At 34.4% G+C, this 13,426-nt stretch overlaps 1 protein-coding gene across 2 annotated transcripts in view; it reads left to right on the top strand.

Annotated features, from left to right (window-relative positions):
- Positions 1-13,426, top strand: part of NS1 (Class II aminoacyl-tRNA and biotin synthetases superfamily protein) — a 242,321-nt gene that overhangs the window by 127,107 nt on the left and 101,788 nt on the right. For both annotated transcript variants that reach the window (XM_089814410.1, XM_089814409.1), the window contains exons 6-13: positions 6,053-6,133; positions 6,518-6,595; positions 6,734-6,802; positions 6,997-7,071; positions 7,248-7,331; positions 7,572-7,658; positions 7,824-7,919; positions 8,029-8,103. In XM_089814410.1, the coding sequence (XP_089670536.1) occupies positions 6,053-6,133; positions 6,518-6,595; positions 6,734-6,802; positions 6,997-7,071; positions 7,248-7,331; positions 7,572-7,658; positions 7,824-7,919; positions 8,029-8,103 (645 nt within the window). The remainder of the gene's footprint in view (positions 1-6,052; positions 6,134-6,517; positions 6,596-6,733; positions 6,803-6,996; positions 7,072-7,247; positions 7,332-7,571; positions 7,659-7,823; positions 7,920-8,028; positions 8,104-13,426) is intronic.

Here is a 13,426-nt window from a genome sequence, read left to right as displayed (position 1 = left end):
ATTCCATAGTGCTTGTACTGAGACTGTCATCTCACGCTGAACTGAAAACAGAAAGTCTTAAACTGTTAGAACCACTGTGAAAACTGAAAGACCAAAAAAGATCACCATACAGAGCTGAAATGTGATCATAAGATTATTAAAGATACTGAGTAACAATCTGCAATACTCACAAAAATACTGATTAGCAAGAACCAAAGATCAAGTCTTCAGATATTCATAGGAGCATGATATGAAGGATATGCACAGAGTGTACAAAATAGGAAATACTGTCACTACTGATGACACCAACCACATACAAGTGTCCTAGTATAACAAGCAAAAATAACTATCCAACCATATGAAGAGTAAGGAATCTCAAGACATAACAATGGGTAGAAAGAACATGTGAGATAGGGATGAAAGATAAACATTACAACTCCTCATGTTAAAGAAAATGGAATTATCCATTTTGTCAAGTAATAACATCCTGTCCATTGAATGAAAAAAATCCAATCAAACTCACTCCAAGGAAGCTGTTATACTGAGAAATCCAAGATGCTTCCTTCGCTACATTTACTGAAATAGGTAATCTTGCAATTTAAATCTTAAAGAGCAACCACGGGATTCAAAAATTCATTGTATTGGCATAAATGCTGAAGTAGAAGAATTGTCAAAATTCTACTCTTTTACAAGAACCTGAACTTGTCACACCAAATATAACAAGAGATAAGAAACAAGAATCTCTTTGACTCTTTCCTGTAGCACTTTGATATACCTGACCATGATCACTACAATCTCATGATAACACTGAGAGACGTTTATCAAATCAGCAACTGCTGAAAGAACTAAAAGATCAAAACCATGCAGTCCCTAGAGCATACGGGAATGCCTTCAATTTATGATTAAGTTTCAGAAGTATGAAGGTCAAAGATTTCCCTGAAATTGAGCCACCTTAGGTGATTTTTAAGAAAAGAAAGAGAATGAGACAACTCTCAATCTTTGTCTTGGATTCGCCACTTCTTCTTTTGTGCTCATAACAACTTCATTTTGTGAATCTTCTCAACATGATTTTCCTTATATTCCTTGTCAAGGATCAATTTACTATGTATTATATTTGTTAATTTAACAATACATAATGCATTGGAATTTAACAAATATATTATCAAACTAATAAATATTCATATCATTATAGTGCACCCGGGGTAAAACCTTGGCGCACCGAGTACGTGTACGTCTCGAGTGCAGGTACGTCACGCACCCACGCACTGCCACCACCACCGAAGTGACGTTGCATTGCGGCTGCACTGATCGGTGCATCTGACGGGTGCACGGGTTCGTCTCGGGTGCGGGGGTGCATGCTGGGTGCTTCTAGGGGACACGTGGGGTGCGTTGAGGACCCATGTTCACAAGTCGAATTTTTAATTTTTTTTATATTATCTTACCCATAAAGGAGTCTAGTAGTTTTAGTAACAAGGACTTCGGTTTAGGGGATGATGAGAGAGCTCCCACCCTTATATTCTCATCATTGACATTTTGTAGATTGTACTTATTTGATATGGTCATGATCATTTATTTCATTGTACTATGTATGATTTATTTATCATTATCATTTTGTTTGAAACTTTGATGTTATTAACATTACAACTTATTATGAGTATTTTACTAAGTTCAATGGTCATTGGTTATGAAGTTTGAATTTGTGGTTCATGAATCTTATTTCTGTTTTCTATATTCATTGTTCAACTATATTTGGTATGTTATATTGAAGTATCATTTTATAATTAGCATTTAAGGTCATATATATATATACTATGCAACTCTCCCCCTCCTCCCCCTTCCCGCACCCCCGCTGCCACACCCGCACGATCCCCCCACCGTCCCCAAATTGAGGCCCTTTTTTTTCCAGCACTCGAAACTTGTCTTGACGTCCCCCTGCACAGCCGCACACCTACGTCGGTGTAACATTGTATTATTAAATTAAGAAACATTGAAATTAATATATATTTAGGTATTGGAATTCAACAATTTTAAATTACAATATATAGGAATATAAATTAATTCTAATATATAATTAAATTATTGTAAAATTAAAAATATGAACATAATAAAAATAAACTATATTATTATATTGAATATTAATAGAAAAATTAATAATAAAAATATTAAATAACTAATAATAGAAATATTAAATAATAGGAAAGAGCCTACAACACAATGATAACTTGTCCATCTCTTATTTGGGGGGTCTTGGGTTCGAGTCTACTCAAGCTTAACAAATAATAATAATTAATCACAACAAATGATAATAATTAATCTTGGTTTCAACCAATTACCCATAAAAAAATTAAAAAATTGAAGAATTGGTTTTGATTTTGTTGTTAACGAGATAATGACAACTAATGTTAGCTTGTCGACCTTCAAAAATGATCCAAAGCCACCTTTATGGAAATATGTAAAAATAATAGTACAAGTAAAAGGGAGTTGAACATTTGTTTGGAACTTTGGATATGCGAATTTTGTAATGTGAGGTACAAAAGTTCATATAGTTGTGTGAAAACCCATTTTTATGTGATTCCCCAACAGAGTATCAAAGCTTGTCCAGTAGAGGATGGTAGTGGATTATCACCTCAACAAATAGTAGGATGTATTAGAGAGAAAGAGGAAGCCGATGCAAGAGCTTCTCGTGGCACAAACCATTCTTCAAAGAAAGGGAAGAGATTAAGTAGGCCACGTCCATCTCATAATGAATTTCCTGATCTTGTAGTAGAGGACCACCAATTTTTGGGAAATTGAATAAGAACCTGTTAATATGAAGAGAAGCAAGGGGCCATTAGAGAGAGCATTTAAGAAAGGTGCTTGAGAGATTGTAAATCAAAGTGTTGGGAGATGTTTATATGCAAATGGTTTGTTGTTAATGTTGTATGATCCCCATATTGGTAGGATGTGTTGAGAAAAAGTAATTGAGTCTCCAAAAGGGTACATGGGGCCAGGATATGAGAAGATGTGTAGCACCTTACTAGCAAAGGAGGTAAAAAGCATAGATACTGCATTGGATCCTATTAGAAATTCATGAAAACAAATAGGTGTGTCGACTATTATTGGTGGGTGGAATGATGCCAAAACTTGGCCATTAATCAACGTGATTGTAGTGTGCCCTAAAGAGGCAATGTTTCTAAACGTTGTGGACCATGAAGGGCATGTGAAGGATCCCCATACAATGCATTCAGGAATTGGGCCCTCAAAATGTTGTCCAAGTAATAATAGACAGTGCAAATATTTGTAAAGATTCAAGCATGTTTACTGAGACATGTTTTGAACACTAATTTTAGACACATGCAGTGCATTCTCTCAACCTTATGCTACAAAAGTTGGGTAGGAAAATAAATTGGATCAAAGAAATCTATGAAGACGCTGAAGAGATCCAAATGTTCATCACAAACCATATGAATTTAGAATCGAAATTTGAGCACATATTTGCATTTTAATTTTAATTTTTTATTTGATTTGGTTGTTGAGACCCAATTTGCATCCAACACAATAGTCTTGAGGCGACTTGTGAAGGTGCGGGAGTCACTTGCTAGCATGGTTATTAGTTAAAGATGGTCACTATGGAGGCAATCTAATAGTGATAGAGAAACAAATGTAAAACAAATGATCCTAGATGACACTTGGTGGGAACGAGTGGGAATATCTTGTTATTCATTGAGCCTATCACGAGTATGATCCGTTGTATTGACATGGATCATCCATCTTTGAGAGTAGTATATGATGGAATCAATTCAATGCTTGAGAAAATGAAACACATCAGTACATTCATGTTTTAGAGCAGTATAGGATGGAATCAACTTAGTGCTTGAGAAAATGAAACACATCATCAATGAAAAGGAGCAAAATCCTGAAGAAAATTTCATCAAAGATGTGCAAACAATTTGTGTTGAGTGGTGGAATAAAATGACCACCCCACTTCATCTTCTTGCATTTGCACTGACTCCCAAATTTTATAGTGATGAATTTCTTTCTGTGTCGTCAAGGTGCCACCATACAGAGATGCAAAAGTTAGTGAAGGATACAGTAAAGCACTTACAAAATTCTTCCTCGGCCGTGAAATGGAGAATATAGTTACAAGTGAGTTTGCTGATTTTGTAGCTTCCAATAGTCAAAGTGCTTCTTCTCTTCGTGACAAGTATACGAAGGATGCTTATGCTTGGTGATACCTTAATGACCATACATCACCATACCTCCAAACTATTGCAATCAAACTTTTATCACAAGTAAGTTTTTTCATTTTTATTGCTCTCTAAATTTATGTTTACTATTTGTAAAAAATATCAGAAATGATTGACTTTAAATTTAAAATTTGATGGAGAATCTTTTATGCCTCTCACTTTGTTTCAATAGGTTGCTAGTTCCTCTTCACCTGACCAAAATTGGAGTACATACTTCTTTATTCACTCAGTGAAACACAATTGATTGGCAGCAAGGCAGAAGAGCTAGTTTATGTTCACTCCAATTTACACCTTCTTACTCATAGTCATAATGATTACAAGGAAGGGGGATTAAGTTTTGGAATGTTGATCCAGAGTGAACTCATTTGAATTTTTCAGCTGCCACACAATCTTTATTGGATGTGCAGTCAGATAGCCACTGTCCTTCGAGCACAAGTGGCAGTGGGGTTGCGTGTGATTCTAATCTACCTACATCTAATGTCAATGATGATGTTGATGATCTAATATGATGTGTAATTAGTACTAATTATGTCAGTTAATTTTGAAACAATGAACAATGAACTCAATATACCTATCATAAAATTCAAGTTTTGACAAATTGATAGCAAATTAGTATTATTGTGTTTTGAATTTGCAATATTAATGGCAGTTCTGAGTTTTGTTTAGCATGCATTATATGTGGTATTTTAAATTTTATTCTTGGTTTTACTTTTAATGCTGTAAATATGTATACAGTTATGATTTTTATTATTTTTTCATGGGTGTTAGCCAAACATACCCAATCCCTCAAGTTTTTTTTGTATCGGTGTACCATACCCACAAACCTGTACCCATACCTATTCCAGCAACTTAGGAACTCAGCAAATCTCAAATGCTTGTAATACAAAGGAAAATGCAACAATGCTGGTTATTTCTTGTCAGTTCAAATCCATATCAAAACACCAACATGGATCAACAGAGATTGAAATTGATACTAAATCCCCTGCTTTTAAAAGTCCAAGGCCCTCAGTTGGGTTTTTGTATGCACCATCAAACCTAGTTTATATGAATCTAGGTTTTTATGAAGAGAGAGACAGTTGATGCTGCTGCTCATATGACACAAATAAAAGAGTGGATTCTCTGGAATCAGATGTTTGATTGATGTCTCGCTAGTTTTAGCCTATGAGGGCTCAGTTCTATCTGTCCATTGTGAATGTGGATAAAGAATGATTTTCTTACATGCTTTGATCTACATAATCTTGGATGATAATTGTTACATTTTGTATATCTGTTTGGTGGCAATGTTTAATCTGTTTGGTAATTACTTATATTATAGCAGTTCATAGTTCAATGGTTTTCAGGATACATGTCTATCATAAGTTACCTACAAAACTTTGCCACTGCTATCCTGAATACTGCCTACTACACATGCCTTAGATACATCAATATAAGTATGTGCTTTGCCAATGCAAAAAATAATATAGCCCTTCTATTTATCTATCTATGATCTCAGTGTTACTTAAGCTTCACATTGAATGTTGGACCAAGTACTTAAAATGGTCTGCAGTGTCACCTAAATATATAACAAGGCATGTGGCCAAGTGGAGTGCATAGAGTCTGGATATGGTTTAATATTGTACAAGTGTACTGTGGTGTTTCTTTGAGTGTTAGTTAAACTAATTGTTCTTATATAGGATTATTTTGTCTACTTTTCATTTATTATCTCTATGGATGCTTTCTCTATGTGGTCATTTAGTTGAAATGAGATTGCTTTTCTTGGGTCCTTTGACATATTTATAAAATACTTGTTGATTTTCTGCTTTGTTTTATTGCATTACTGGGAATGAGTTTTTTCTGTTATATAACAGCTCCCGTTTTCTCAAGAGGACATTGGTTCTCCAGTCAGCAAGATCCCTGGCACAAAGGATGGCTCAATTGATTGGAAAGAGGTAATTTTTCAAATATTGGTCTTATATATTTTGGGTAGTTTAAAAAAAAAATATATAACTTGCTGTACTGGCCTTGTGTGTGAGTAGTTTCAATTCTGCTAATGATAAAAAAGGAAAAAATTCTATGGTTTTTTATGGCCTATGTATTAGTAGATAACAATTTTCCCTTGCCTGGCTGTTTAGCGTTTCTATCTCATCTGCCTTTTATGACTCTGAATTTTAGTCTCATCTAAGGGGAGAATGTTATCTTCATCTTTTTCTCTTGTTTCGTTTTTATTGTATTTCAAATGGGCATTCATGTTTCTCTTTTTCTGGTAGACAATCCTACATTGCAGGCCTCATCTTTTTATTCTCTGCAAAACAATATTATTCTATGGTTTGCAGGATTTTTTTGGAAAACCGACATTTTTGACAGTTTCTGGGCAGTTAAATGCAGAAACCTATGCATCGGCTCTATGTGATGTATGTAACCTCTTCTATAGGAATTCTCTGCAATCAAATTTTCACCAGTGTTTCTTCTTTACAAGTACTTACCTTAGAATCTAGATGTTAAAATTATTTCAATCAAACAATATACTGATTTCCTTTATTGCTTTTCAGGTGTACACATTTGGCCCTACATTTCGGGCTGAAAATTCAAACACTTCACGTCATTTAGCAGAGTTTTGGGTAATTTATATTCTGTTTCAATTGCAGAGATTGGGTTTGTTCGATGTTAGAAATGTAGCTCTTATGTGTGATTTTATTTTCTTTCCTTTTCACAGATAATTGGAGTATGACCCCTCTTAGAAACTGACCTCCTAATGACCCTTCTTAGAAATTGACCTCCTAACTCTATTTTGTCACATTGTGAGCCAGAGTAGATGATTGAACCAGAGCTTGCTTTTGCTAATCTGAATGATGATATGGCTTGCGCAACTGCGTATCTCCAGTACGTTGTAGGTCACTATTCATGCTATAACTTGAGTGATAATTTATCTACATCTTCTGCAAATTATGGTCTTAACTCCAAATTAAATATTCCCTTGCTTCATTTAAAATGGGTTGGCTGATTAGGCATCTTATTTCTGCTCATTCTTAATGATTTTTTAACCAATCAATGCAATTATGGCAGTTGAGATACATTTTGGATAATTGCAAAGAAGATATGGAATTCTTTAATACTTGGATTGAGAAAGGGATAATTGCTCGCTTAAATGTAAGTATGCAGATAACCAGGTGGCCTTTATGATAGGTTTGTTTTTTACCACATGGAAGTTGCTCATACAAACTAAATATCAGCTTTTTAGTTTTTCCTATATTATTAATGTATTTAAGTAAAATTAGAAAGCAATACTGAACTTCAGTAATGCTAATTCAAAATTCTTCCTAATCTCGCTGAAAGTTCTGTTCTCTCTCATTCTGGATTTAATCAACACTTTTTTGAATGCCCTGGCAGAATGTAGCAGAAAAGGAGTTTGTGCAATTGACTTATACTGATGCTGTTGAAGTCCTTTTGAAAGCAAAGAAACAATTTCAATTCCCAGTAAGTTAATGACTTTGAGTATAAAATTTGTTATCTCTAAATAACATGTCCGAGCAGGATTTTGGAGGAAATTTATTTATACTTTGTTTTGGATGTCCATGTGTCTTCCTTCTGTAATGAATTAGAGTGATTAAAATTGTTTATTTGGACATCACATATTTGCAGGTACAGTGGGGATGTGATTTGCAAAGCGAGCATGAGCGTTACATAACAGAGGAAGCTTTTTTGGGTTCACCGGTTATCATAACAGATTATCCCAAAGCAAGTGCCTTGTCTTGTGCATGTAGTGTTATGCAGCTTAGGTTGGATTATTCTGTTACCACAATGAAGGTTACACTGTCTCAAAATTTCAGACCTTTCAAATTTTCAGGACATTAAGGCTTTCTATATGCGACAAAATGCTGATGGGAAGACTGTAGCAGCTATGGATGTTTTAGTTCCCAAGGTATTGTATCTGTTCTTCAACTGCTTTAAAGTTGACCGCTTTAGATTTACCTTCTTGTGCTTTGTTCATCTCTCTTTTATATTTGTGTTTAGTTAATTTTCATCACCCAGGGATTTCTTACTGTAGTAATTGTTTTGTGACTGATTATTCTTTCTGAGTCCCTAATCTGTTTTGGTTATTTGTGGACTTTATTTGTTATGGTTTATTTCCTTGGTATGCCAAGTTTCACCTTCTTGGTAAACTTCTTTTTTGTCTTAATCTTTGCTGGTGATGTGTAAGGTGCTCTCTCTTCTGACATAACAGATGGATGTAAACTCAAGTCCATTAGTGGTTTGTTCCAACTCATCATGTTTGGACATGGAACCTAATGGCTTGATGATTTTATTACAGCTTAGTTCCTGTTTTAAGCAGATAGCAGTTATATTTAACAAATTAGGATAAGCATTAGGTTATCTATTGAAAATTTTGCTTGCCTAGCTGTCAACTCTAAATTAATACTTGCAGTTGTGAGTCTAGTGATTAGCTCTCCTCTCAGACTAACCACAAGAGATACTAACTTCAAAACATTTAGGACCCTACCATGACTAAGAGTGACAACTGCTCATTCCCACATTCTGTATGTTGAGATATACATTATTTAGGAAGATTTCTGTTGTTGAATACACATGGGGAATTATTCCCCTTCGCTTAAAAAAGGGGCACCTAGATGTCTGTGAGGATATTTCATCTATAATTCTTAGCTGGATTCACTCTTTAAATTTAGGGTTTGTGTGGAATAATTTTTTTGGCTATTTTGCTGTCCTTCAGAAGCTCCATAGCCAAATGACCATATTAAATTTTATAAGGTGGAAAATAGTTTAAATTGGTTCTACATGCCAGCTCATTATTATAATCCTTTTTATATAACTTTGGTTTATAGCTTTTCTTTATTTGTTATACCAATTATAAAAAGGTCATTTAGTTTACTCTGTGTGTAGATCTTGACAATATGTTTTTCACCACACAATATTAATTTGATTCATATATAATCCATTTATATTTTGCAATTTAAAATCGTGCCAGATATATTAATATTTTTAAAAATCTTCTAAATTCTCCTAATTGTTTCTATCTATGTTTTTGAAAATTGTTTTAACCTTATAATCTGACATATTAGAATATTTGTCATATACTGCATTTAGATTTCTTGGTAAAATCAGCTTTCGAAGTAAGCCTATGTTTTAACTTTCTGATTTTGCAACCATCCCGTCTGCATAGGTTGTAATTAATTTTTTGATGAATACAAACAACTTTGAGAATCTATATGATGCAAGAATTTGCAAAAGTTAAATTATTCTATCATAGGACTAATTCTAGTGAGAAATATTATTATGTAAGAATGATCGGTCATTCAAAATAATCCTATTCTTGAGTAAATTGCAAATTGTTAATGCCTAAATATATCAACTTCAATAGAGCTCTTATAATAGAAACATATGAATTAGTTTTGGGCAAAAATGAAATGGTCTTGTATCAACAAAATATGTATGGATTATGGTGGAATATAGAAATGTTCAAGTGTAAAGAAATTTTGGTTCAAGGGTGCATATCTGAAGTGATTCCACATCTGTGAATACTTAACAAACTTGAATTCGACCATCCAACTTTTAAGAGTTGGAAATAGAAGAGCATACCTGATCCTGATTGTATGAAGAGACTTGCTTCTTGGTCATCGATCTGGAACTCTGAATTTGCAAAAACTTAGGGTTCTGCCATGACCAACACCCTCTGTTTTAGTGATGGCAACTTTGACCAACATTATGTTGGATGGAAGTCAATGGCTTAATGGTCGCAATACAACACTTGGAAGCAGTGCATGATGAGGATATTTGAATATCGTTGTCTTGATAAAATCATTTTGGGTACAAAGTCATGTCTTACTCAAGTTCAGATAGATCAAGATAAATGGGATGAACGCAATAGGGAAGCTGTCATGTTGGTCAAATTTCGTTATGATCAACTCCGCCAGGTGCCTTCAGGTGAAACAATATAAGAAATCTGGGACATTTTGAAGGACCTAATGAACTGTTTGTCAAGAGAAGCACTTTCTTTATGAAGAACTTTATGTTTTCTATCATAATGGATGAGAAGACATCTCTTCAAGCAGAACTGTTGAAAATCAGGGACCTACCTGACCACTTAGAGGCTATTGGCCACAAACTAGAGGAAGAAGATATGACAGTGATCGTATTGAAAATGCTGCTCCGATTCTACGAGCACTTCATAGAGACGCTCAATATCACTTCTACAAGTGCTGCCATGACATTCTTTGATTTTAGCAAGCTTCTTCAAAGAGGTAGATGGAAGCAACAATTTGGGAGTCATGCCAGCTCCTCTTCTAAACAGGTGGCCTTCCCAATGCAAACTCAACCAAGAGCACATGTATCTACTAGTTCGCCTAGCTGAAAGGATCAGGTGAACCTCCAACATCTTCAATGAAGAAGTGTGTTTAGTGCAATTATTATTACAAGTTTGGTCACATAAAGATAGATTTAGGAAACAATAGGCAACCACAAGATTTTCACAGTAAGAGTCTCAATGAAGACCCTAGTTGCTTCGCATTCAAATGAGGAGAAGTTTTCTTCTTATGCCTTTCGATGAGCTCATATTATGGGAGGGTTTTAATAATGTTTCCTCAAAAATGTAAGTAGTGGGTTTTTAGTCACTTTTCCCTTTAATAAAAATTCAGTTGGGTTTTACTATTTTTTCTCAAAAACGGAGTTCTATATTCTTTGATCAGTATCTTTTCTTCTGTTTAGTTTTGAATGATTTTTCACCTCAAAAATCATATTTGGTTTTGATTAATTTTCCACCTCAAAAATTGTTTCTGACTTTTGTAATACACAAAGTTCATGAGGGATGTTATTTCATGGTTTTACTTTTTTTTTTTCTGAAAAATTGATGCTTTGTACTGTTCAAATCATGGTAGTTTGCAGTCCATTATGAAGCATCCTGTTCATCTGCAGCAATTTGGAGAGTTTGGTAGTTGTTCTCAGTGTCTCTCTATCTACAGGGAAGGGCCACTCAGTTATCCAATATCAGGGTTGACGTTTTTGTGATGATTTTTAGTCAGCGGTTTTTCAGATTCAAGGAAGGTTATGTGAAGAGTCAGTGGCATGCTATACTCTCTTGCTGCAAATTATACGGGGATACCTTCTTTGTTTTTCTCTAGGCTACTCTTGGTCATTGACATTTTGCAGATCCAGGGAGGGTCTCAACAAAAACAAGATGTTTTGAAGTATTTGTGACTACAAGACATGTATTGTCTTCTGTGGGGTAGTAGATAGCATGAACATTAAGGGAGGGTATTATTATTGTTTTAGTATCTTAGGAGCTTGCTATATTTAGCTTGTTTTTCTAGAACCTTAATGATCATTTAGGCTTTCTTTTTTAGTTTTCTTAATTTAGTTTATTTTTAGGCTACGCTACTATTAGCCTGTTTGAACTCTGTTTAAGAGTGCTTCATTAATATGATTAATTAATTCAGTTTTTTAATAATTTCAGGATACACTTGCTCTGATATCACTGTAAAGGCACCCCTTATTCATTCTGCGCCTCGTACTCACTGTAATTTTGTCAAACATTTGAGTTGTAATCTTAATTATTCAACTTCTGATTTCTATGATTTATTTTAACTCACAAATAATAGGCAAAGCTATAGGACAAATAGCCTAATATAAATATAATACCAAATATCTAGTTGCTGCTAGCTCTAATAGTAATGAACCAAACAACTTCTATTGACTTATAACTCTGATTTGCACATTAGAAATGAACAATATTACAAAGTGTTTGCATAGAAAATCTCTGCACCAGTCATAAAAGTGTCAACAGAACACAAGAAGAACATGACCGAACCCTCGTCACATACCATGGCATTGTATGGCTCTGTAGCAGACAATACACCATACATTCGGTAGGTCTGACCCTGTGGGGCAGCTTAACAACAATACTCCAGATTTCCCTAACACCTTTCCTTGACTTCCAACCTGTATGGCTACTTTGTTGCAAGTTGTAGACCTGTATACATCTTCCAAGAGATTGCAGACCTGTACGAACTTTCTGTAACTGATTTCCACTCCGTGCGGATCCTTATCCAACTTATATGGCCGTCAACTTTTGATTACAAGCTGTTATTACATCCGACCAACAGTTTATGATACATATAAAGCATTACCAAGTCGATTATTCTCATCAACAGCTCAAATCGATCATTTTGAGCAACTGAGATGTCACAAATGAAGAAACACATATATTGTGCAGACAGATTGTTACCTTTTAAGCTCAAGTGAGTCACAAAACCTCCTGACTATGTCTTTCAACAGGGAATAGAATGATAATGAAGAGGGTTTCTGTCCTCCACACCCAAATATATGAGTACTCCATACTATTTCTCAATTTCATTTTCCAAGCATGCTGAAAGAGAGCTCTTCAAGCTCTTTTATAACGCTTTCTACCACCTCATCCACTCACCTGGTCAGTGTAGGATAAACAAATTCACTCTTTTACCCTTTCCATTTTTTATTTTTTGCTTTCTGCCCCTTTTCTCTCACGATTGCTTTTTTGGGACTACTTTATCGTGATTGTTGTTTACTTAATATTTCTCATCCACTCACTTGGTCAATGTAGGATAAACAAATTCACTCTTTTACCCTTTCCCATTTTTTTTTGCTTTCTGCCCCTTTTTTCTCATGATTGCTTTTTTGGTACTACTTTATCGTGATTGTTTTTTCCTTAATATTTCTCATACCATTTAACATTATTTTCCTCAACTAAGTCTTGAAAGTTTTTTATGTCTCTAATGTGTTTTAAAATAAAGGAGACCATTTAATTTAAATATTTCCCACAAGTATATACAATGCATTAATAAAGTCAAATAATTAATTTTTTCTTTATAAAATAACTATATTAATGCACAATAAATAATATCAATGATAACTTAAATTACTTTTTTATTTTAAATAATTACCATTGACAAGTCACTGTTAGTGAATGTTTAGTCATGCCCAGAATGTCTATTTATAAGTAGTAAGTATGCCCAAAATGACCTCTAAACCCCTTGAATGGTCTACAATTGAAATTGGCAAGGTCAAATGGTGTTGAAGTCCTTTTAACGCCTTGATTAGCCTATAGGACCATGGAAAAATGGAATAACAACGAACTCATACAACTTATGCTAGAAACCTTTGCTTAAACAACTTAAATTTGAGGGAGATGAATGCATCTATATTGAGGATAGTGAAGGTGAGATTTTTAGTCTTGGTCTAGTTGATAACAAAAAGAA

This window comes from Cupressus sempervirens, chromosome 2 (genome assembly GCF_028749045.1).
Source record: "Cupressus sempervirens isolate cs-2001-9-10 chromosome 2, ASM2874904v1, whole genome shotgun sequence".
Lineage (NCBI taxonomy): Eukaryota > Viridiplantae > Streptophyta > Pinopsida > Cupressales > Cupressaceae > Cupressus > Cupressus sempervirens.
The sequence above is the reverse complement of the archived record's forward strand: the minus strand, read 5'-3'. Positions and strand labels throughout refer to the sequence as shown.